The 26,656-nt window shown below is 36.5% G+C and overlaps 1 protein-coding gene across 1 annotated transcript in view; it reads left to right on the top strand.

The window, feature by feature from the left end:
* Vps13b (vacuolar protein sorting 13 homolog B (yeast)) overlaps positions 1-26,656 on the top strand; it is a 548,051-nt gene that overhangs the window by 477,425 nt on the left and 43,970 nt on the right. Inside the window, exons 43-49 of the mRNA XM_013012393.1 lie at positions 11,244-11,399; positions 19,249-19,512; positions 20,116-20,199; positions 20,378-20,553; positions 23,051-23,221; positions 23,529-23,730; positions 24,665-24,853. Coding sequence (XP_012867847.1) covers positions 11,244-11,399; positions 19,249-19,512; positions 20,116-20,199; positions 20,378-20,553; positions 23,051-23,221; positions 23,529-23,730; positions 24,665-24,853 — 1,242 coding nt within the window. The remainder of the gene's footprint in view (positions 1-11,243; positions 11,400-19,248; positions 19,513-20,115; positions 20,200-20,377; positions 20,554-23,050; positions 23,222-23,528; positions 23,731-24,664; positions 24,854-26,656) is intronic.

Genomic DNA, 26,656 nt, shown 5'->3' with positions numbered 1-26,656 from the left:
ATTAATTTTAAATGTGAATTTTAATGCAGAGTGCTTGGAGAAAGGTTATTAAAGCATGGGTTGGGGTTTCTTTTGCTATTTTTAAGTTATGGAAAGTACTGATTGAGAATGTTATAAAGATCTCAGCATACATAATATAATTGTCTTTAATCATAACTTATTGCCATGAGTCTATATAACAAAAGCATTAGAAAGACAATGCCATGCTTATTGTACTGTTTCCATGCTTTTAATTATTTCCAGGATATTGAAGAACTTATTATTTAAAGGTCAGAGTAATGCCCAAGACATGGCCAAGCCCAGTGAGTGTCAAATGCATGGAATGTTAGATGACTTCATAGTTATGAAATTATTTCATTTCTCATGATAATTCTTGACTTGCCAAGTTAGTGAATTTTAAGAACTCTGAGAGCAGATTTTAAGATAAATGTGAAATAATCCATACTTTTGGAGTCAGAGACTTCCCTTCAGGCATTAGTTCATGTTTGACTTGCTTGACTTACACTTGGGGATAAAATGAGTTAGGACAAGGTCTTAGATACCACATTCCCTCACTGGGAAGGAAAACCAACTTGCACAACTTTGGCTAGCTCATGTTTCTTGTTATACAGGCACTATGAAGCAGCAGTTTCCATGAAATACTTTGTTTAACCTTTACAAAAATGTTTACTTAGTATGGCAAGACAGTTTAGTTGAATGAAAATAAATATCTAGGAATTTTGGATTTCTTTTATATCTATCACTTGACTTCTTTCTTTTCCCTCTAATTAAAAATTAAAGATAAGGATTATAATTGTCTAAATTTCCATGATAGCTAAAAATAAATTTACAATCTCAAATCATTTGATTTTTTTCTTAGGATATGTAGTGGCATATCTTCAAAATTAAACTAAATTTTACTAAACAATGCATGATACATTTGAGAACAATATGAAAGAGAATTTTAATTCAGAGTTTAGGAATGTTTCACTAATATTTATGCTTGTATTTAGTAAAAAATCAAGTTTCAAACCAATACCTGACCATTGACTCACAAACCCAGAATACTTACCCAAATCTGAATGAATATCTGATGGTGTCTTCACTTACCTTGATGGCTTCTGTTTCTCTGCTCACCTATAGTATTCTTTTATTATTTCATCAAATATGGTCTAAATGCTCTGCTAAAGGTTTATATCCAGCAAAGTACATGATAACTATTGTCTTACCATGAAGAATATGTCTACACAACACTAGAATCTTTGAACTCTGAGCACAAGCAAAGAGGAAGTTGATGTTTGTTTTAGTTATTAATTTAAAGAGAAGGTAAGAATTATCCTCCTCTCTGTACACACATGTACATATATATCAGAGGCTTTTGACATTTCATTTTTCAGCACTTTGCAGTGAATTAAGGACACACAGATAACCACACAACTCTGAACTTAAGATCAGCTGTTAATATCATCACTCATAGCTTTTAGTTATATATTGCTTAACTATAGGAAAACTCATGCCTCTTAGAAACATTAATTTTATTTTTGTTTATTTTGGGGGGTTTTTTGGGTCCGGTTGTAGGGCCTGAACTCTGGGCCTGGGCGCTGTCCCTCAGCTCTTCAGCTCAAGGCTAGCGCTCTACCACTTGAGCCACAGTGCCACTTCCGGCTTTTTTCTTTTTTTGCTTATGTGTTGCTGAGGAATCGAACCCAGGGCCTCAAGCATGCAAGGCAAGTGCTCTACCACTGAGCCACCTTCCCAGCCCCGAAACATTAATTTTATATAGATACATGTAATGTTGGAATTACCTCATTTAAACAAGTCTATATATCATTTCATACTTTCTTTCACCATGTAAATGTATATCTGATTTCATGATGGAAATGCTTTGAGCCATAAATAAAATTTCTAACTAAAATATTTTTAATATGAGACAATTTGCTTATTAAATCTTTTTGCAAAGATTTTTGTTAAGTAAATCACTTTCCTTCATTTAGATAAGTTAGATTTTAGATAATTAAAATAATAGACAATACCCATGACTCATCCCATTGTCTAGCAGCTAATATATAATATATAAATGCCATAACTATTTACCCTGTTTGTTGTTGTTGTTGGGGGTGGCAGGGTTATTTGTTTAATGATGCTGGGTCTCTCATACTCATCTTCTTTGCTCATTGGTACTCTACCACTTCAGCCATACATCCAGCCTGACTTTTTATTGGTTGTTTTTGAACTGGAGTCTTACAGATGTTTCTGCCTGGGCTGGCCTTGAACTTCGATCCTCTGTATCTAAGCCTCTTGAGTAGATAGGATTATATGCATGAGTCACTATCTCCTGGCTCTGCTCTTTTTTAAACTTATTTGCTATAAGTATATAACTTCAGCCAGAGACTAAACAGACTAATGCCTATTCAGTGAAAGTCCATGAACAAATTCTTGAAATTAGAGTTCTGTTTATTATTATTTGTGAAAACAATGATTACAAAACATAGTCCTTGGTTATAGATATGTTAAAGTATTGATTAATTCTGTTTGCGAGATATGTATGACATTTGGTAGCTTATCCATGGAAATTTAAATGACCATTATAAACTATATTATGAAATAAAATAATGTACTGTTTGGACATTTTGAAGTCTATAGATAGACTATATGAATAACCTTGTTTCAAATAGCCAAGTAAGAACATTCTTTGTTACACTTTCATTCGTGTATCAATCCCTTGTGTGTATTGATGATTGATGCTCCAAGGGAAAAATACCCATTACTGACCTAAAAGCTCACTGCCTCTTCACCCTGCCTTTTCCACACTCGTGGCCTTTCCCTGATCTTCACCTCTCCACATCCCCAGTGAACTATACACATGTCTCTTGGCTGCTGAGAGTGAGATTTGACCTAAAACAATGATTTTTATTCCAGTATGATTCTGTTTCCGAGGATTAATATTCAGTTGGGTCATGACCAAAACTATTAGAGGACAGGAAACTGAGGAGTTCATAATATAAAGTTAACTTTTCAAATTAACATTGCAATAAATATAACCAGAAGTTGTTTGTGCAATTAATTTGAAGCCATAGCCTGCTACTTTTATTCCTTGTCTTTGTTTTAATGTACTTAGTATGCTTTATAGATGTGAATTTTGTACAGTAAAAACCCCTCTGTCCCAGGTTGTCAATGGCAAATTAAACTGTTGCCTGATTTTGCTTATTTTATTCCATTTCAACCTCTTTTCATGTTATTTCTCCAGTTAACTAAAATAAATCTTTTGATCAAATGTTTATTTTCCCCCAACAAAACACCACTGGAGTCCTACAACAGTTTTTCTCTTACTTATTCTGTAATGAGATTTTGCAACACAATTTTTGTTCAGTATCTGTTTATCCCATTATTATTGTGAGCATTTCTAGCATGAGTGAAGTATCTCATTCTTGATGGTAAATATCTGATAACTGTAGATCCCTAAAATATTTGCAAAATTACACAAGATCCTCATGCAGTTACATTAAACTGTATCATTATTCATTAAACTGTGATGGTATACTATAGCAAGTTAGGCCTTATGCACAGAGCTGTGGAGGCTACAGTGATAAAGCTCAGGTCACCCTCTTAGCAAAGTGCCAGTAGTGCACATGTCCTAGTCCAAGTCAAAGCTTCCCCATCTAGCCTTGTGCAAAAATAATCAGGGACAACAATGCCCAGGCCCTGAATTCAAACCCCAGGACTGGTATTCACACAAAAATAAAACAGTACCTGGGCACTGTTTTTGGTCAAGGCTAGTGCTCTACCACTTTAGCCACAGAATACTCTTAATGGAAGAATACAAAGGCACAATAAACACACACACACACACACGTAAAACACATGAAAAACAGAAACTTAAAAACCTATATAACCCCAGAATCCCTAAAATAATCACTGTTAAAAATTCTACCATTTAAAGAACCTCGGGGAAGGGAGGGAGGGAGGGGATGATATGGGGAAAACAATGGAGGGGGTAACAATGTTCAAGAGGAAGCGTACTCATTACCTCACTCATGTAACTGTAACCCTCTGTATAGTATCTTTACAATAAAAAAAATTATTTGTAAAAAAAAAAAACTGGATGGACCCTGGCCACTACAGGGTACCCCATCAAAAAAAAAATTCTACCATTTGTATGTTTTGTTTCTTTTACAAAAATGGAATTTACCTTTTTGTAGGGTTGTTTTGTTTTTTAATAAATCAACTGTCATCTGCTAGTGTTAACATTGTTTTCATCCTATAAAAGATTTCAAAGTTCAGGAGGACTATATGTTGAGTTCAGGGAGAACAGAGACTCCGAGTTAGTATATGTTCAGATCATAAACCTCCTTACCCCCCAGCATTGTCATCCTGATGAAATATTTTTTCTATGTAGGCCCCTTTGGATATTTATTAGCATCATTTCAGAGTATACAAAATTATCAATACAGGCTAGCAGTTGCAGGCAGCCAACAAGAAGCAGATGTTCATTTCTATCATGTACCAAATGATTTTCAGGGCCTTGTATAGGTCCATGGGCCAGAGGCTCCTCTCCTCCAAAATATCCAGAAAACGCTTCAAGAGGGGAACTCTTTGCTCAGTTCCTATCATTCTAGCTACTCAGGAAGCTAAGATATAAGGATCATGTTTCAAGGCCAATGTGAGCAGAATAGCTTGAGATTCTTTCTCTAATTAAACAGAAGAAAAGAAAAGAAAAAGCTGGACCAGACATAGCTCAAGTAGTAGAGTGCCTCCTTGAGCAAAAAAGCAGAGCAAGAATGAGGACCCGAGTTCATTCCTAGAACTTGCGAAAGAAAAAGCATGTTTCCAAGCATATAATAAATGTTAAGTGTAATTATTTTTACTGTATTTTAATCGGCCAATTCCCAGTAGTATCAGATTATTATTATTAAAACAGTGCTGGAATAGACATATACATATATGTACAAATATATGACATTAACCTAGGATAAATACATTCATAGGATTGGTGAAACAATTCTGTTTGACACTAAAATTTTTGGTAAAAGAATTAACCCCATAAAAGTAATCACCCGATTAATAAGTGGCCTAAAGATTTAAAGAAAGACATCTCTGAAGAGGAAATAAGAATGGCCAGTAAACATATGAAGAAATGCTCAACTTCTATAGCCATAAAAGAAATGCAAATCAAAACAGCATTGAGTTTCCACCTCTCCCCAGTTAGAATGGCTATAGTCAAGAAATCTAATAACAGCAGATGCTGGAGATGTGGCCAAAAGGGAACCCTACTGCATTGTTGCTAGGAGTGTAAACTTGTTCAACCGCTCTGGAAAGCAGTATGGAGGTTCAAAAGACTACACATAGAGCTCCCCTATGACCCAGTAATGCCACTTTGGCGCATTTACACTTGTGATCACAAACAAGGCCATACTTAAGCTACCAGCACAACCATGTTTATTGCAGCCTCATTTACCATAGCTAAGATATGGAACCAACCCAGATGCCCCTCAGTAGATGAATGGATCAAGAAAATGTTTCAATATTGATTGTAATGACACCACACATTAGCATTTATGTAGAAATTTTTCTTCTAGGTTCTTAGCATTATTTCACATTCCCATCACATCCTGAAATTTAACTGCCTTGAAAGAGTCCTAATGAGCAACATATTTCACTTTATTTTATGCTAACTTATGTGACATCACTTGTACTTATTCATTTCAAACAAGCAATTTTATTAATGATTTAATTTGCTTTCCAGATATTATTTATGCTGTCTTTTAATATTTTCACTTAATTTTTATTTATCTGCTCACCTATCTTATTATTTTTAGCTACTTGATGCTTTAATAACAATTAAAATATTTGAATTATGGACATAAGTGATTACATTAACTTGCAGCTTAACATCATTATTTGTGTGAGACATAGTTCCTATGTGACTGATCATTCAAAATAAGAAATGTTTCTAAGTATTTTAATACTTATATTGTAAAAAAAATTACATATAAATATTACCACTAAATTTTTTGAATATTTAATTTCAGTTATTTTAATTAAATTTAATTGTTATTTAACATCTTATTAAACACCTACTCCACACTAGACTCTTACAGTAATGATTTTAAAATTTAACAAATATATGTACTTATTTATTTATTTATTATTTATTGCTAGTCCTGGGGCTTGAACTCAGGGCCTGGTTGCTATCCATTAGCTGCTTTTACTCAAGGCTAGTACTCTACCATTTGAGCTACAGCACCATTTCTGGCTTTTTCTGTGTATGTGGTGCTGAGGAATCGAATCTAGGACCTCATGCATGCAAGACAGGAGCTGCACCACTGAGCCACCTTCCCAGCCCAATACCTAAATTTTGATATACTAATAATTAAAATTTTTGTGAATATATAAATGAACCAATATACATTCAGTACTTTATTTTCCTTGGTTTGCTTGTTAATGATTTCCCTTACATTTAAATTAATTAGGGAATCTTTTGAAGTTGTTTAGATATTTAGTTTTTCTTTAGAAAGTCATGTATCAAGCCAGTGCTGGTGGCTCACGCCTATAATCCTAGCTACTTCAGGAAGCTGAGATCTGAGGATCACGGTTCAAAGCCAGCCCAGGAAGGAAAATCCGTGAGACTCTATCTCCAACAAACCACTAGAAAACCGGAAGTGGCACTGTGACTCAAGTGGTAGAGTGCTCGCCTTGAGCTGAGGAGTACAGGGACGGTACCCAAGCCCAGAGTTCAAGCTCCACGATCTACAAAAAAAAGAAAAAAAAAGAAAAGAAAATCATGTATCACTATAGAGTAAATTATAATAAAATGCAAAAGGAACTGGGAATGAGTGTGAAGAAAAGTTTTACTTGGTTATTAAGTTAGAAAAACTCCTAAGTTTCTAAATGAATAATGAAATACATAAGTTCACAGAAAAGTATTTGTTACCTATCAGTTGTGCATTAAGACATAGTTTCAAATTTCTACTTAACTATCTTTTTGTCTTCATTGATGTACTCTATTTTCAAAGATTTTATTTTATTTTTCTTTCCTCCTGAATATATCAATTCAGAATTCTCCCTTTGGACATGGCTGTGGGTGGTCTGAAGAACCTATTTCTAACTCCCTGAATACAGATTCTGTTTTAAGTTTTATTTTGTATTGAAAAAAAATTAGTAGAAAGCTATATATGCTCCCATCTGAAGTCTTCACTAGTGAAATTACAAATTTACTTTGGCTGCCAGTGAAGAACTACATGGGAGAGATTCTGCTGAGGAAAAAAAATAATGTAGCCTTTTGGGACTTCCCAACAATTTTAGCCAGTATATTCTGTGTCTAATGATTCCTTTAGGTTATCATTGAAAAATTCCAACAAGAAAGATTTCTGTTTTGCTTCCTTGCTTCCTCCTACCAGTAGAAAACATTAGACACTAGTTAAAAAGGCCAAAATGAATAAAATTGATGGGAAGGTGATAGAGAAAGTGAGTTAGTAAGGCTAATGCTTAAAAGAGGTGAAAGAAAACTTGTAAGCTGATAAAGCAACATAAAAATTTCTAGACTTGGGCTGGGAAGTTGGCTCAGTGGTAGAGTGCATGCCTCTCATGCATAAGGCCCTGGGTTCAATTCGTCAGCACCACATTAGCAGAGAAAAGCCAGAAGTGACATTGTGGCTCAAGTGGTAGAATGCTAGCCTTGAGCTGAAGAGCTGAGGAATGGCACCCAGGCCCAGAGCTCAGCCCCTACAACTGGCAAAAAAAAAAAAAAAATCCTCCAGTCTTACCCTCTCTGAGCACAATGCTCACTTCACCAGAGGCTTCAGTGACAACCTACTCATTTCTGAATAGAGCACAAATTCTTTAGCTTCACAAATCATTAGAGCCAGCCACCATGTAGCTCTACCTGTCTGACTTTATCCCACACTCTTTCTCCCATCATTTTCCATTTTTCCTTTTGTTGACTTTGTCTTAAGCATAGTTTCTACTTTCGCATCCCAGATTCTCTGTTTAGCATGGGAATAAACAAAGTGTCATGCGTTCCAGTTGAAATCCTACCACAGTGGAGTCCCAATGGTTCGTGAAGCTTTCTTAATCACTGAAGCTTGAGGAAGGCTGTCCCTCCACTAGGCTTTCCAAGGCTCTGCACCTTTCCCCACCTTCTGTTGGTTATTCACTCTTGCCTTTTTTTCCCTAGAAGATCATATACTCCTGGTGGGATAAAGAATTCATTGTACCTTCTTATTCCTTCTATGGTGTTCAACATGTTGCTACCCTTTTAGGACCTAAGAAATGAAAATGTAATGGATGAACTGTGGAAAGGAATTACTTTAAAATCAGAGAGAGAGAGAGAGAGTCTAAGCCTGATTTCACATTTCCTTCCGTGTACAAATGAAATCAGTATGAGCTCAAGTGATAGAATGCTTGCCTAGTAAGCACAAGGTTCAATCCTCAGTACTACAAAAAAAATGTTATTAAATAGAGATTTTCATTACCCATAGCAGTGAAATGTAGTTATTGAGTCCAACAATAACAGTACCTCCAACTCGGGCATGCTGTCTGTGGGCATCTAGGCATTGCTATCCAGGTCCCAAATCCAGTGCCACAAGTTTCCCAGGCCTAGTAGATTACATCATGGGACAGAGGCCTAAGATGTTCCTGGACCTCCTTGATTCTCTTAAGAATATAATGGATTTCCAAAAAACTATATGTCTTAAATTGCCTTTTAATTAACATTTAAATTGTTTATTTGTTTGTTTGCCAGTATCTTGCTCACCTGGAACTGGAGTCTTGCCTTTAGTCCCACTTTTTGCTGGAGATGGAATCTCAAGGACTTTTCTTACTGGGCTGACTTGAACCACAATCCATAGTCTTTTGAGTTGCTAGAATTATAGACATAAGCCATGAACACCAGCTGATATTTAAATGTTTTTTGACAGTAGACCAAAACATTACAAATAATAAATTGATGATGCACATGGAGAAAGTGTTATTAGTATTTTTGCCAACTTTTCTGTGTGAACTAAGCCCAACAATATCTGATTTTTTTAATAATTCAAAAAAAATCTGTGCCAAGATTCTTAGAAAAAATTGTTGCCTAGCAAAACGTGAAATTTGATCATTAAAAACTTTATGCATAGAAAGCAGCTTTTTAAAACTGAGCTCATCCTTAGTTAAAATTGCATGTGGATATTAAAGCTTTCTCTAGACTCTTTGGGATATTCAGAAAAAATATAGCATGATCTTAATTACTTTTTGATCTTCATTAATTTTTTGTCATTTCCAGCTACCTGTCTCTCCAAAGTAAATATTTTTTGTTTCTTAAAGTTTTGTGTGTGCCCTCAGCTTTATTCCTAGTTGCTGCTATTAAAAAAAAAAACTGAAATAGTTCCAAACACTGCTATTGTTTTTCTTTTTTCCTGTAACTAATATTCAAACTTCAAAGACACACTGGTACTTTTATTTTATAAGGGTTATGCATATTTTCCCCTTAAGATATTTGCTATCTAAGTTTTTTTATTTTTTTATCAGCTAGTTTTCTTTTTTAGAAGGTATCTTATTAGTAGCCCTTGAATACTTTCTTTAGATATTTATTATTTTTTTTAATTTTATTGTCAAGATAGTGTACAAAGGGTTTATGTATGTTAGGCAATGAGTATCTTGTCAAACATTGTTACCCCTCCCTCATTTCTCTCCCACTTTCCCTTCACCGAACCCTCACCCCCGCAACCAAGTTGTAAAGTTCATTTCCAACATAGTGTCTTGTGATTATCGCTGTTGCATTGGTTCACCCTTTGTCCTTTGTCTCACCATGTTGTTGTTCTCCTTCCCTTCCCCAAATCAGAAAAACACATACACAAAGTATAGGGTACCAAAATCAAATACAGCGACAACAGAAGATAAACCAAAAGGAAAGAAAAAAGAAAGAATTACACATAGTACATTAAAAATAACAACAAAGAAAAACCTCTTGTTTTCATATCTTGGAGTTCATTATTATTAGCATCATCTTATATGGTCATATGTACATAGTTATTGAACTATTGTGATCCTCTGCTAGGACATATACTAGACATATACTAATTATTACAAATGAGGGAAACCATGGAGCCTATGTTTCTTTTAAGTTCTACCTTAGCTTGGGAATTCTAAAACAGAAGCATGTTGTCATAGGTTCCTCCAAAGGCTAAAACGAGAAAATAATCTTTCAACAAGACTTATTATTATTATGGCAGTGCTCATGTAAATCATTAGTGTATCTATTATGATAACTCTTAAAGAGGTTTTCCAAGTAGTATTTAATCTGTCAGTTGAGAGTGTTTTGTGAGTTTTCTTTCCTTTCAGAGGTGGAGAACATTTGGCCCATGGGCTATATAAGAATAAGAAATTATTTGGTACATGATAGTTCAGATATGTGTGCTTCTTTTATGCTTCTTGCCCAGCTGCCTACACTAATAATTTTGTATGGAAAACGATGTTATAAATATCCAAGTGGCTCTTGGCAAAGAAAAGATTCCCTCTCTCTATAAGCATAAAGAACATTATTTTCATTTAACTGTAAAGCCTAAAGAAGTACTAATTATTATGGGGTGGTTTGTTTGTTGTTGCTTTTTTTATATTCCTATGTAATTTGGTTTTCTCAGATTCAGTTGATAGGTAGTATTGAAACTAGTACATTTTAATAACCACAAAAGAAATCCAGATATTTCCAACAGTAGCAATACTGTATGAATAAATAAAAATACAAATCAAGAGATTAAACTGTAAACATTACAATAAATACATAATGCAATAAAAAGGAAAAGAACAAAACATTTTACATCAAAACATTTGATTTGATACTGCAATATCTTAAAAAGAATATGTTCAGTGAATTGCATCTTCGCCTATGTTCTTTATTGAAAGAAAAAATAAGGCAATTTAACGTAAAAAAAAAATAAATTATCAGCCCTAACTAGCATTCTTTGACTTCACTTTAAACTCTTGTCCTTCAAATTAACAAAATGGTCTTCTCTTAAATGTTCAACAGACTTTTAACCATTTCATAGGACCATTATGTTTTACCAGGCTTAAAATGTGATCTGAAAAATGACATTGACTGTATGTGGCACATTTGCTATTCTTAGCCTGGTGAAATAAGCTGGAAGTGGATGAATAATACAGGTTAGAAAGAAAACAGATGCTAGATGTGCAAATAGGAGCGTCTTCCAACAATGAGACTTTCATTTCAGAACAAGATTTTTTGTTGGCATGTTTGGCATTGTGATGATTATTGTTTTTCTGTCCAGCTGTTACACATCTGTATTGAAGGTTGGGGCAATTGGCGTTGGTCTGAGCCCTTCAGTGTGGACCATGCTGGGACATTCATTAGAACAATTCAGTACAAGGGCCGAACTGCTTCCCTCATCATCAAGGTTCAACAACTCAGTGGAGTACAAAAGCAGGTAAGTCTCCTTGGGTTCGCGAGCGAGGCAACTTCTAAATATTTGGCATAATGAAGATGAAACTCAAAAGAAGTGTAAATAACTGGTAATGAAAACATCACAAATGGTTTTGCATAGTTATGCCCACTACTGCTGTGCCTGTGAGCATTAAACAAGTGCTTGTTGATCTCCCTGATGATGATGGTGGTGGTAGTGATGGTAGTTTCAGTCCTTTTGTCCCACATCTTTTACAAGAGCTGCTAACGAGCAGTAAAATTTACTGATGTTAGTTTCACCTCTTCTCCCTGTCACCACCTACCTTCTGGTAGAGGTGCTAATGAGCTGTGAAATAGCCAAAGGGCCTTTCCTGAGAAGGAAAAGAAGCAAAGGGTGCTGGAGACCCTGGATAATCCACCAGTGGATAACCAGGAGTTGTTCTCCTCGTACATATGAGAATAATCTGTGTGAAAGTGTTGCAGTACTCTCCTGTGAAGAACGGAATGCCTGGGTCTCCTGCAAGCTTCTCTTTTCATAGGAGTTAATATTAACTGCAGTAAAAATTCACTGCAGTCTAACTCCTGGCATATAAAACCTCAGCTCTCAGCACATATTTTTATATATTTTATAAAACTTCCTTTTGGCTGTTTTTGAAGTTCTAAGACTGCAAAAGGGAAAAAGTATCTGACACTTTTTTGTGTATTCTTAAGAACTGAAAATGTGGTTTCTAAGAGATGTTTTTCAAACATGGAGCACATGATAAGGTAGAAAGGAAAAAAGGGAAGTATTAAAATCTGAAAACTGGCTTCACAGTACACAAAGAAACTGGATTTGTCCTGAGAGTTTTAACATACACATCTGCACCTGGATTATGACAGTCGACCCGGAGCCTATGGGCACTGAGTAGTAGGAGCAGCACTCCGTCCCTTAAAAGCTGGAACTCCTCTCACCAACCAGCAACTCTTCTATTACCCTATGCTAAGAAACAAGCAAGAAGCAACAGGCAAAGGATGCAGGGCGGTAGCATAGATGCTCTTGGTCCACACCTTATCAGAGACGTGGCCTCTGTTTTCACTTTGTTTGCAACAGAAATCAAAAGAGAACTGTAGCAGAAGATTCAGACAAGAAGTGTGGAAATCTTTCCCATAAACTGTTCATTCTGTTTAACTAACTGGTTACCTAAGACGAACACACAATAAAATGGAAGACACCAAGTATGTGACACAGTCTTTGCTCTTAAGTTGCAAATTTATGTAAATCTAGCCACTGACAATAAGTCTGAAGGGAATTTAGAGGCTTCATTAAGCAGCTTGAAAGAAATGTATAGAATTTTGAAAATGTATAAAATTTGAATTAATGTTCAAAGCAGGTAGGATAGCATAGACAAAACTACACACATAAGATAAGTAAATCTTATTAATGAAGGGGCCAGCGTCAAGTATAGTCCTAAGACACTGAAGTGTCACTGACTCACAACTTCCCTCAGAGTTCTCATACATGCATGAGTTCTCAGTAAATACCTTCCTGACAAATATACATTGGCTTTCTGATTCTATCAGTCATGGTTTGTTGGGAATGCCTCATCCACCTTTCCATCCACTAAAAATTTCTGAGAAATGATCCTTCAGCTTCTATTGGAATAGTTCAAACAAGAAGCCCATTCCCTCACATGTAGCCCTTTCTATTGTTATTTCTACCAGCTAGTAGGATGTTGTCTCTGAAATGCGACTTGAAATCTCATCATTCCCACCAGCTTTTATTGTCCTCCAAAGCTGTGAGGGACACACAACCTTTATGAGGACTCTACCAGTCCTTTTTTTACAGTCCTTCATCCCCTCAAGCTTCCAAGTTCCTTTTTCACACCTGTATATTGAGTATTGTGACTGTGTTTGCACACTCTGCTTAATTCCTCTGTCCTCCTCCCCTTAAGTCTCCTTCCTCAACTTCCTGATAATCATTTTCTTAAACTGTCAGTTGTTCAAAGGAGTTACAGCATGGGAATCTACCCCTGCAGATACTACACTTTAGTTTGATCGTGGATATACGCATATGGACCAGTATATGCTTTCCTGTATGTTTGTATTTTAGGTTTCTAACTTCTATATATGAGAGAAAAACATGCCCTTTGTCTCTCTGAGCCTGACTTACTTAAAGTAACATAATTTTTTCTTTAAAAAAACTGAAAATTTTATAATATACAGTTGCCACAATAAAAAAAAATGATGTTTTTAAAGTCTAAAAGTGCTGAGCGCCAGTAGCTCACGCCTATAATCCTGGCAACTCAGGAGGCTGAGATCTGAGGATCATGGTTCAAAACCAATCCTGGGCAGGAAAGTATGTGAGACTCTTTATCTCCAATAAACCACTCAGAGAACTGGAAGTGGCCCTGTGGCTCAAGTGGTAGAGTGCTCGCCTTGAGCTGAAGAGCTGAGGGACAGCGCCCAGGCCCAGAGTTCAAGCCCCACAACCGACAAATAAAAAAATAAAATAAATAAAGTCTAAAAGAAAAGAATAAACATAAAGATATAGCCAATATGATCAGAATCCCTACAGGTCTTATTGGAGCATGTACTGCTGGGCCTTACTACCAAAGTTTCAGGTACAGAAAATTCTTCCAGTGTCCTGAAAGTTTGCATTTCTCAAAAGTTCCCAGTGATACTGATAATGCTGGTCCAGGGGCCATACTTTGGTTGTCATAGCTCTGAACTAAACTTTTCCAGTTTGTACAACTCTTGCATTTGATTTTCTAGAACACTCACCCATGAGTAAAATTGCAGGATCTTCCGTCATAGGTAAGATCACTGACAAACCTGTCAACCAATATTCCCTTGCTAATAGCTATGTGATTTCCAGCAAGCTATAAACCTCTTTGTAAAACAGTTTCTGTCTCCCTGTCTCTCTTCCCCTATTCTCCTCTCTACTTTTCCTTTCCCTCTTCCTTTCTCCCTCTCCATCTTTATCTGTTTTTTGGCAGTTCTTGGAAGTGAGCTTATTTAGCAGGCACTCTACTATTTGAGCTATACCTCCAGCCCTTTTTGCCTTGGTTATTTTCAAAGTAGGCTCTTGCTTTATGTTTAGGCCACCTTAAACTTGGGTTATTCTACTGTGCTTCCCCTTTCACTGTGAATGACAGGTGCTTACCACCATGCCCAGTCATTGGCTTATAAGATGGAGTCCCATGAACTACTTTAATGCTCCAGCTCTTCTCAAAGCACAGTTCTCCAATCTCTGCCTACCAAGTAACAAGAATTAGAAGCAATGTGCCTGACTGTAAATCAGTTTCTCTATTAATCGAGGGTAGTTATTTTGCCTTCTTCAAGAAGTTAGGATTAAATGAGTTTGTATACACAAAATGCTAATATGTGCCTAGCCTACAGTCATAGTCCAATAAACTTCAGACAGATTTACTATAATAAAATATTCTCAGGCATGAGCAACACTACATGGCCTTTTTAGGTGAGACTAGATAGTGCCTCATTTTTCAATGGATATGTATTTTCAAGGAATGATGTTAAATTTTAGGAATAAATGTATGCAGTGTTCCTTCACAGGTATTATACATTACAACAGTGTACCAAATGTCAGAGAAAGGTTGTTCGAGGAATGTCTCAGAAAGTTTTAACCTCTCTTCTCTCCATCTTCTCAGTCACACAAACAAGCAAAAGTTTGAAGTATCTTTTTAAATTAGATTTAATTTGTATTAGCCAGGTAGTTTAACCTATAATCAGATTTGGTGTAGTTAAAGCACATCAGAGAAATTTCCTCAGTTGGTGAGGTTATAGGAAGGAAGAAAGGAACTAGGTTTTCAGAAAAGCTTCATAGATTCTTTCCTCCCTCGTGTCTTGGCTTTTTTCCTTCTACTCCACCTGGGCCTGGAAATTTGCAATAAACTGCAGCTGCCTAATTACCAAGGCTCATTTGGGGAGGTGAGTATATGCAGATCTCCATTGTGCCTTAACTGCATTAATATGCCCCCGGATGATAGAAAATTGGCTAAAGCTCTTTTCAACCTTGATATTTGTTTGTAAGTGTTCTGCCTTTCCTGTACTCTCTCATTTCCCCCAATGAAAATTGACCACATACCAAATCTCCCAGGAATTTAGTACATTATATAACACTCATGTATACTTACTTGCTTTTGTGTTTCCCATTTCTTCATTGAAGAAACCTTTACCAATGTAAAAGCTTGGATGTATATATATTTGTATCTTTATACATACACTTTTAATCATGGCTAAGATATCATTTTCAGTGCATCTGGTGCTCTGGAGTTGTTCTTTAATATCACTATTCTTCTTGGCACTGATTTAATAAGAGTTCTGAAACCTGCTAAGTAAAATCATATGTGGAAATCTTCAATACACATCTTTGTGGCTTGGGGAAAAGAGAGGAATTAGTGTGAAACCTGAAAATGTGTTTTAAAGAGAAACCTTACATTTTAAAAAATTAGGTAGCTGTCTTCAACTGAGAAATTAATCTTGAAATTCCAACCATAATTTTCAAATTCAAGACACTTAAAAGCCACTTTGAAGAAAAGCAGACAACTCCTCTGAACCTGCCACCGTGAAAGAGCAGCATTCAAATGAGTAGCCATTTTGAATTTTCCTTCATCTCAGCAGTCTTCCTTCCCTGGCCACTTTTCATAATTTTCTTTTTCTTTTTTAATCAAATTGGAAAACCTATTTAACAGGCTTTTTAGTTGAAAATGGGACTATATAAAAATTCACCAAGGGAATCTTTGTCTCTAAATGAAGCGAGTCCCAGATGGCTGCAGAGTCTGTGGTTTCTGTGAAAGACAAATACTCTCTTCTGAATCTCCTGAGGTCCAAAGGTTGTGAAGTCATGCACATGTATTGCTAGGCCTGGGCATACCAAGAATAAAAACAGAGTCAAATACTGCCTCAACACTTTCAAATGTTTATTTAAAGTTATCTGCTGCTATGACATCGTAAGATTTAACATTGTTTAGTAATCCTTAGCACATGATAAAGAAAAGCTTGTCAGTTTAGGACTCTAGCTGACTTTTGTGGTTTGTTCTTCTGAAAGCATAGTTTTTTTAAAAGATTATAATTCCTGGAAAAAGTATAGTAGTGAAGCATAGCTTGTTTTATACATGTGCTCCTTCTAGAGAAATTCAAATAATTAAAAAAATTCTGAATCCCACTCTTCAAACAAACAAAACAACAATGACATTTAATTTGAGGTCTATCAGTCTAGTAGATTTGTTTGTAATGAATAAAGAATCCATTAAAAATTAGTGATTTATCTATTTGTGTAACTAATAGTTGATTTAAAAAATCATGGTACAGCATAACCATGTCATAATGGCATAGAAATGTATCTACTAGGATAGTTTCAGCTTGAAATTATAAAGCTTGCTTTACAAAACTGTATTTCTTCTTTTGGCAGGCAGGGGTGGGGGGGGGTGTAACAGCTTGTGCTGTCCCTGAGCTTTTGGGCTCAAGGTCAGCACTCAACTACAAATCCACTTCCAGCTTTTTTGGTGTTTGATTGGAGGTAAGACTCTCGCAAACTTTTCTGCCTGGGCTGGCTTTGAACAGCAATATTAAGATCTCAACCTCTTGAATAGCTAGGATTACAAGTATAAGCCAGTAATGCTAGGTTATATTTCTTACTTTTAATATTTCTCACATTATAAAATAATAATATGGGGGCTGGGAAGGTGGCTCAGTGGTAGAGCGCTTGCCTTGCATGCATGAGGCCCTGGGTTCGATTCCTCAGCACCACATAAGCAAACAGAAAAAAGCCGGAAGTGGCGCTATGGCTCAAGTGGTAGAGTGCTAGCCTTGAGCTGAAGAGTTGAGGGACAGCACCCAGGCCCAGAGTTCAGGCCCCATGACCCGACCCCCCCCCAAAAAAAAATAATATGTACAGCATGTTAGTATGCTATACATATTCATGTTATAGAAGGATTTACTTTTTTAAAATGTTTCCTACATAAGAGAGTACACTTGCAATATACTTTATTTATTGTAAAGGTGATATACAGAAGGGTTGCAGTTATATAAGTCAGGTATTGAGTACATTTCTTTTCGAACAGTGTCACCTCTTCCTTTGTTTTCTCCCAGTTTTTTCTCTCCCGACACCCCACCCCAACCCCAAAAAGTTGTATGGTTTATTTTAACGTAGTGTCTAGTGAGTATCACTGCTGAATTAATTCACCCTTTGTCCCACCATACTGTGTTTCCCCTTCCCCTACCCAAATCAGATAAACTTACATACAAGTCAAGAGGTACGGAAATAAAAAAAAAAACAGTGGCAAAAGGAGAAAAACAGAAAAAAAAAACACAAAAAGTAACATTGAAAAACCTCTTGTTTCCATTTCTTGGAGTTCATTTTGATAAACATCATTTTATATGATCATATGCACATAGCTGTTGAGCCCTTGTGATCCTCTCCTAAAGAATAGCCTCCTTTGGTCTCACTCTGTGAATGTTTAGAATCCTGTTTAATGTATCATGTCCAAGTGTAATTTTTTGTCTTTTACTATCCATTTGGTTTACTTGTAGATTTATAGGCACATTCTGATTATTACAAATGAGAGAAACCATGCAACCTATGTTTCTTTAGGTCTGGCTTACTTTGCTTAAGATAATTTTTTTCAGGTCTTTCTATTTTCTTATGAATGGGGCAATATCATTCTTTCTAATGGAAGCTTAGAATGCCATTGTTTATATTTGCCACATTTTCTTGATCCATGACACTGAGGGGCATCTGGGTTGATTCCATATTTTGATTATGGTAAACAATGCTGCAATGAACATGGTTGTGCTAGTGGCTTTAGAGTGGCCTAGTTTATGGTCAATTGGATAAATGCCCAGGTGTGGAATTGCTGGGTCATAAGGAAGCTCTACATTTAGTCTTTTGAGAAATCTCTACTGTGGTGAGTGGTTTGACAAGTTTATATTCCCACCAACAGTGTATAAGAAGAGATGCTGGCAGGGATGTGGCCAAATGGGAAAAATACACTTTCAATTGTAACCGATACAAGAAACATTTCTTTTGTTATTTATGATATTTTAAAGCATTACTTACCCAAAAGAGTTTTGTTACATTTTCATATATGCATACAATGTACTCTAAACTTGCTCTACCATCACTGTCCCTCATTCTCTCCTTCTTTTAACAAGTTTCATTGTTTTATTTTGATACATGCATATGAAGTACTTTGAGCATAGTCACCTCATTCACTTGCTTAATTGAAACTTTTCCTCCCATTGTTATCTGCCCCCAACAGAGCCTATTTTACTTTCCCGTTAATGCTTTTTTCATTACTTTTAGTGTTATTAATTTCACAAAAGGATTTCACAGTAGTATTTCACATGTGAATATATTATAATTTAGTCAAGTTAAGCTTATCTATTGCTCTCTTTTCCTCATCCCTCCACCTACCTCTATTATCTTTCCTTCTTCCTGTCCCCCTCATCTCCCTAAAAAGTTACAGTTATAACACACAGGTTTGACTGTATGTAGATGGATGGATACACACACACACACACACACATTTTTTTCCAGCCCTACTATATGGTTTCTCACCCTAAGTCTGCCTACAGTTTTGGTCACTTTGTAGGTTTGAGCTTCCACTCTCCCCTCTGTTGGTACTATTTGCATTTATTCCACAAGTCTTTATCCCCAGCTCCATCTTCTCTTTCAAGCACCCGACCAATATTTCTAACTGGGCACTGCCTCTTCATCTCCTTTGAATATTGCAACTCAGTATGATTGTTGAGTTATTTTCTTGAAGCTCTGTTTCCTAAGTACATTTTTAATGAACACCAACATGTCTGTCTGAATTATTATATATTTATTGTTAATAAAGCCCAAACTGATGAAATCTTACATTGTCTTTTAGATTATCATCTGTGGAAGACAGATCATCTGTAGTTATTTGTCGCAAAGCATAGAACTGAAAGTCGTTCAGCATTACATTGGTCAAGATGGTCAAGCTGTAGTTCGAGAACATTTTGACTGCCTCACCGCAAAACAGAAATTACCTTCATACATATTAGAAAACAATGAATTGACAGAGTTGTGTGTTAAAGCCAAAGGAGATGAAGATTGGTCAAGAGATGTGTGCCTGGATCCCAAAGCTTCTGAGGACAGCATTGTCATTCAGGTATGAGAAGTGGTACAATCTCAAAGAGAGTAGTAGCAAGGGATATTTTCACAATATGCTTTTTACTTGATGTAGAACCTAATCTATTAAAATACTACTTTTTAATCTTATTACTAAGTAATGTGTACAAAAGGGGAGAAATCTGAAAAGAATCTAGAAAAGCTTTGGAAAGTGCTTCTCAAATGGTTGCCCTCCCATCTCTATTCTTCCTGGAACCTTGAAAAAGATTCTGACATACCAAGCCTGAGGGGGGTGGCAGGAAATACAGGGTGGCAGCCTCTATACTTGAGGACTTTTGTGATGGTTAGTTTTTTAATCTCTCCCCCAGTCTTCACCATCATCATTTTTATTCCCATAAAGAACAAATCATCTTTTCCACTCTCACACTGGCTTCTTTTCCACTCTCCATTGCAAAACCCTTCATCTTTATGGAAACAGCCATCCACTTTTGCCATGATAAAATCTGATTTTGTTTAGTTGTTTTGTGAGTGGCTTTTTTATATAACATTAAACATTTTTATCATCCAAACTAATAATGCATGTCTTATTTTGATCAATTAGTAGACTAGTATCTAACAGGACCCTTTTCCATCTCATTTGCAGGTGCCAGCTTCAGACAGTTCTATTATTTATGTCTGGTGCACAGTTTTGACTTTGGAACCCAACTCTCAAGTGCAACAACGAATGGTGAGTGCTTTCCCAACCCTGAAATATGGTATGTGGCTCTGACCTTTTCTGCTCCGAAATAAATTAAGGTCAGAGTGACCCAAGGAAGAGATTTATTGCAAGTTTGTTTCAGCATCAAGCAGCTGGAATACTGCAACAAAGCAAATATGAAAGTTGTTCTGTCCTTTTATTTTTATAGATTGTGTTCAGCCCTCTTTTTATCATGAGGAGTCATCTTCCAGATCCCATTATCATACATTTGGAGAAAAGGAGTCTGGGATTGAGTGAAACACAGATTATTCCAGGAAAAGGACAGGAAAAACCACTGCAGAACATAGAACCTGACCTTGTACATCACCTAACATTTCAAGCAAGGTATTGGCTAAGTACATTATATTTTTTTATTTAATTTTTAATTTAATTATATTTTAAATTTAACACGATGTATACACGATGTATACAGGAGTTATAGTTACATAAGTAAGGTAATGAGTACATTTCTTGTCAAACAGTGTTACCCCCTTCCTCATTTTCTCCCACTTTCCCTCCCCGCCCCCAGCTCCCCATCTCACCAAGTTGTAAAGTTCATTTACAACATAGTGTCTTGAGAGTAACATTGTTGAATTGGTTCACCCTTTGTCCTTTGTGTCACCATTTTGTTATTCCCCTGTGCTTCCCCAAAACAGATAAATGTATATACAAGACCTGGGGTACCAAAATCAAAAACAGTGACAACAGGGGATAAACCAAAGGAAAAAAGAAAGAAAGAAAAAGAAATAACATCACACAGTTCATTAAAACAACAACAACATTGTTTCTATATCTTGGAGTTCATTTCAGTTAACATCCTTTTATATGGTCATATGTACGTACATAGCTATCGAGCTATTGTGATCCTTTGCTAGGACTTTCCTAGATATATACTAATTAGTACAAATGAGGGAAACCATGGAGCCTGTGTTTCTTTGGGTCTGGCTTATTTTGCTTAATATTATTTTTTCCAAATCTTTCCATTTCCTTATGAATGGGGCTATGTCATTCTTTTGGATGGAAGCATAGCATTCCTTTGTCTATATATACCACATTTTCTTGATCCATTCATCTACTGAGGGTCATCTAGGTTGATTTCATACCTTGGCTAGATAAATAATACTGCAGTGGACATAGTTGTGCTGGTAGCTTTAGTATGGCCTTGTTTGTGATCATTTGGATAAATGCCTAGGATTGAGATTGCTGGATCATAGGGGAGCTCTATGTTTAGTCTTTAGAGTAACCTCCATACTGCTTTCCAGGGTGGTTGAACAAGTTTACATTCCCACCAACAGTGTACTATCATTTTCTTCTGGCCACATTCCTGCCAGCATCTGTTATTATTTGTTGTCTTGATAATGGCGATTCTAATTGCGGTGAGGTGGAATCTCAATGTAGTTTTGATTTACATCTCTTTTATGGTCAGAGATGTTGAACATTCTTCGTGTGTCTATTAGTTATTTTTATTTCCTCTTCAGAGAAGTCTCTTTTTAATTCTGTAGTCCACTTATTAATGGGGTAGTTCTTTCTTTGTGGATTTGTTGTTAGGGTTTTTGTTGTTGTTTTTTTAGCTCTAGTGTATTTTTTATATGATGCCCTTGTCTGTTATATATCTAGTAAAGATCTTCTCCCAATCTATGGGCTTTCTGTTTATCTTGCTAACTATGTCCTTTGCCCTGCAGAAGCTCTGCAGTTTAATGCAATCATAGCTATCCAGCCTTTCTTTGATTTGTTGTGTTTCTGGATCTTTATTTAGGAAGTTTTGACCTGTGCCAAGGAGCCCTAGTATATGCCCTATCCCTTCCTGTAATATTTTCAGGATATTTGCTCTTACCTCAAGGTCATTGATTCTGGATCTAACTTCAGTTTTCTACATGTGTATAGCCAATTCTGCCAGCACCCATTATGTACGTTATATTTTTGTGTTTTCCTAAAAACAATTCAATTGAAAAGAAACCTGGTACTATTGGAAGAGGAGGAAAGATGGGTGGGGTTTATTGTATGATTTCTTATTTTAGGAGAAAATGATCTTTTAAGTTGCCCTGACTAGTATTCTCTTATTCTTTTCTAAGGATTTACATAAAACTCAGCCTTTCTCATTAAGCTTAGAAATTACTAAGAGAGGAGATGGGTGTGGTGGTTCACTTATATATTCCAGCTCCTTGGGAAGCAGAGAAAAGAGAGTTGTGATTTGAGGACAGTCTATGCCAAAAGTTAGTGCAGGATCCTATATGAAAAGCAAGTTGTTGCAAGTGGTAGAGTACAAGCATAAGCCCTTGAGTGTAATCCCCAATACTACACACTCAAAAAAAGAACCAAGAGTAATAATCAAAAAATATAATTTGCTGGATGCCAGTGGCTCATGCCTGTAATCCTAGCTATTCAGGAGACTGACATCTGAGGATTGTGGTTTGAAGCCAGCCTGGGTAGGAAAGTCTGTGAGACTCTTCAGTAAACCACCAGAAAACTGTAAGTGGCACTATGGCTCAAAGTGGTAGAGCTCTAGCCTTAAGCAAAAGAGCTCAGGGATAGTCCCCAGGCCCTGAGTTCAAGCCCCATGACTATATATCTGTGTGTGTGTGTGTGTGTATAATTTATATTTAATTGACACATTATGTTGTAGTTGAAAATGTGACTAGAATTCTTATCCAAACATGGGCAGATGAGAAGGAAAAGTGAGCACCCAGATCATCCCAAAACTGTGTCATAAATTCCTAAATCACAAAAAATAGGCTCAGTCTTATATAAAAGTATTAATCTATATTCTATTTGTAGTTATATTTTTCTTAGTAAATTATAGACCACATTAGAAATTTATCTATTTTTTCTTTTTGTTTCCTAGGGAAGAATATGATCCTTCAGATTGTGCTGTTCCCATTTCAACAGCACTTATTAGGCAAATAGCCACTAAAATCCACCCTGGAGGCACAGTTAATCAAATCCTTGATGATTTCTATGGGCCCGAAAAGTTCCTTGTCCCCACATGGCCCTATAACAAGAAGGATTCTGACAGGTACCATTCCTTAGTGATCTTTTTCTGTACATACTGTAAAATGGTGGTGGGAAGGGGTGGGATTTACATGTATCTGGCATATTCCCATCTTTCATCATCTAGTTAGGTATATTTTATAGTATTTTTTAACTCATAATATAGAACATAAGTGCATGAAAAGTTGTTTTCTCTTGCTTGCACATTGAATGAGTCTGATATGAAGAGTTATCGTACAGGAGCACTGTGTGTCTGGAATCCTTAAACATATTTCATGAATACTTAAGTCATCATATTTCATCGAGTCTCTTGGATGTGGTATTTGGAACAGGAATGAACAGCTGAGTCAGTGGGATAGCCCAATGCGAGTGAAGCTGTCAATCTGGAAGCCATATGTTAGAACATTGTTGATAGAACTTCTACCCTGGGCCCTGCTTATCAATCAGTCCAAGTGGGACCTCTGGCTATTTGAAGGCGAGAAGATTGTTCTGCAGGTTCCTGCTGGCAAAATTATTATCCCTCCTAATTTTCAGGTATTAATTAACTTTTTAAATGAACATAAATCTTTTGTCTTAACAACCAGATTTTATTCTGAGATTGCCTTTATGATCTTAACAGTGAATCATCTGTGGACTGTCCTGGTAGGTGTATACGTAAGGGGTGTGGAATGTTCTTTGATATTCAGACTTTTCAGATGTATTTTTTCCTCATCAGCAGTATTCATGGTTGATTTGTCATTAAATGTGGTAAGTTTTACTAGTTACATTCTCATTTCCATTGCATACAGAACATTTGACAATATCAGGGTTTGTCTTCTCAAGGTGTTAAGGATACAAAGCCATATTATGTCCTAATCCACTCCCTGCATATTCTTTTCAGTTCTGAAAATTCTCTGAAATCTGAATGGTGCTAAGGAGAGAGGAAGGAAGGGAAGGGAAGGGAAAGAAGGAAGGAAGGAAGGAAGGAAGGAAGGAAGGAAGGAAGGAAGGAAGGCAGGAAGGAAGGAAGGAAGGAAGGAAGGAAGGAAGGGAGAAAGAGAACACGAAGGGTAGGAAGGAGGGAAAAGAAAATAGAGTAAAAAATCATAAGAAAAATATTTTCCTGATAGAACAAAGTATCAGTTGTTTTTTTTTTAGTTTTAGTCCACAAACATCTTTATTCAATTGCATTTTTCCTTTAAAAAAAATCAAATGCTGTTACCTTATAGAATTGGAATGTTGACCTATTTGTTTTTTAGCCTTTCGTAGTCACATCTTGAGTGTGTTTTCCCCCATTTATAAATGTAGATATCAGTTATAAATCAGTTGTAAAGACAATGGAAACCAAGATTGAATATATATTGTCAGTACAAAAAATAGGAAGATATTTGGCTGCTTTAATAGACTTATTACATAGTATTTTAAGGTCCTGTAGGTTGATGTTAAAAATACCAGAGTTATGAAAAATAACTGAGGAATTATTTTTCAGGAGGCTTTTCAAATTGGAATATATTGGGCAAATACAAACACTGTCCACAAGTCAGTAGCAATTAAATTGGTTCATAACCTGACATCTCCAAAGTGGAAAGATGGAGGCAATGGTGAAGTTGTGATATTGGATGAAGAAGCATTTGTTGATGCAGAAATAAGACTTGGTGCTTTCCCAGGACATCAGAAGGTAAGATCAGAGTTGATGTGGACTGGGGAAATAGCATGATACCTTTGTAAACTGTTGAAATGAGTGTGGTTTTTCTTTTGTAATCCTTTCAGTATTACTTATCCGAAGTAATTTATAGCAGTGAAATGCTTGATTTCTTAACTTAGACCTCTGTTTTACAGTGGATCTTTTCCCCTTTACTAGTGACAAAAGCTGTGTCACATAATTTATCCAGTAGGTACTCTTCTTTCAGATTACTGAGCAGTCACTTGATTCATAGTATGTAAATGAAATTACTCCAAAATACCCACAAACTGTACTTGTCCTGATTTTTTAAAATAGGAAGTATTAGGGCCTGGGAAGGTGGCTCAGTGGTAGAGTGCTTGCCTTACATGCATGAAGCCCTGGGTTCTATTCCTCAGCACCACATAAGCAGAAAAAGCCAGATGTGGCACTGTAGCTCAAGTGGTAGAGCGCTAGCCTTGAGCTGAAGAGCTGAGGGACAGCGCCCAGGCCCAGAGTTCAGGCCCCACGACTGGCAAAATTTTTTTTAAAAAACAGGAAATATTAAGTAGCTAGCATTGTAAGTATTTGGTGAAAAAAACAAAGATTCCTACAGCAAGGGATGTCTTCTGAAATGGACATCTTGAATATAACAATGGAGACCAACTGATTGTCTTACTCAGAGTCAGTTGTTATAAGAGGGAACTGCATTTTTCAAGAGTGGACCAGTTTCATGTGTTTTAGAGATAAGATTTTAGATATGCTCTATTTTTAGATACAACTGAGTATATAAAAGATATATTCATTTTTAATGTTTGTCTGTATAAATCTAACCTTTGAAAACCAACAACAATAATAATAAATTATAATCTAGTAACCAATCATATTAAACTGTATGTAAAAATGTTGTGTATCATAATATTAAATCTCCTGTTCTTCTTATATCCTATATTCATTATTTTGGCTGTCCTAAATGAGAAAAAGAAAAGATAGTTCACAGATTAGTAGAATTCACAATGACATTACTCTGAGAAGAAATTGGATTTTTTATGCCCCTCTCTGAAGATTCTTTTGAGAGAATTCAGAGTCATTTGGTCGTGTGTGTGTGTGTGTGTGTGTGTGTGTGTGTGTGTGTGTGTCGGTGTGTGTGTGTGTGTCGGTGTGTGTGTGTGTGTGTGTGTGTGTGTCGGTGTGTCTACATGCATATGCCTCTCCTGGGGCTTGAACTCTGGGCCTGGGTTCTGTCCCTGACCTTTTTTCTTTTTGCTTAAGGCTTACACTGTACCACTTGAGCCACAGCTCTATTTCAGGCCTTTTGTTGGGGTAGGGGGAAGAGTTATTTGGAAATAACTCTCATGAGAGGGGCTGGGAAGGTGGCTTAATGGTAAAGCACTTGCTGGGTTTGATTCCTCAGCACCACATATGCAGAAAAAGCCAGAAGTGGCGCTGTGGTCAAGTGGTAGAGTGGTAGCCTTGAGCTGAAGAGCTGAGGGACAATGCCCAGGCCCAGAGTTCAGGCACCACAACCGACAAAAACAAACAAACAAGAAAAACAGTCTCATGAACTTTCCTGCCTGGCCTTGGCATTGAACTGCAGTCCTTGTGCCTTAGCCTCCTAAGTAGCTAAGATTACAGGACAAGTCAATGATACCTGGCTCATTTGGTCACTTTTTTTTGGGGGGGGGATCCGCTTGTGGGGCCTGAACTCTGGGCCTGGGTGCTGGCCCTCAGCTCTTCAGCTCAAGGCTAGCGCTCTACCACTTGAGCCACAGCGCCACTTCCGGCTTTTTTCTTTTTGCTTATGTGGTGCTGAGGAATCGA

This window comes from Dipodomys ordii, unplaced genomic scaffold (genome assembly GCF_000151885.1).
Source record: "Dipodomys ordii isolate 6190 unplaced genomic scaffold, Dord_2.0 Scaffold17, whole genome shotgun sequence".
Classification (NCBI taxonomy): Eukaryota; Metazoa; Chordata; class Mammalia; order Rodentia; family Heteromyidae; genus Dipodomys; species Dipodomys ordii.
Note: the sequence above shows the minus strand (reverse complement) of the source record. Positions and strands in the feature narration are given on the sequence as shown.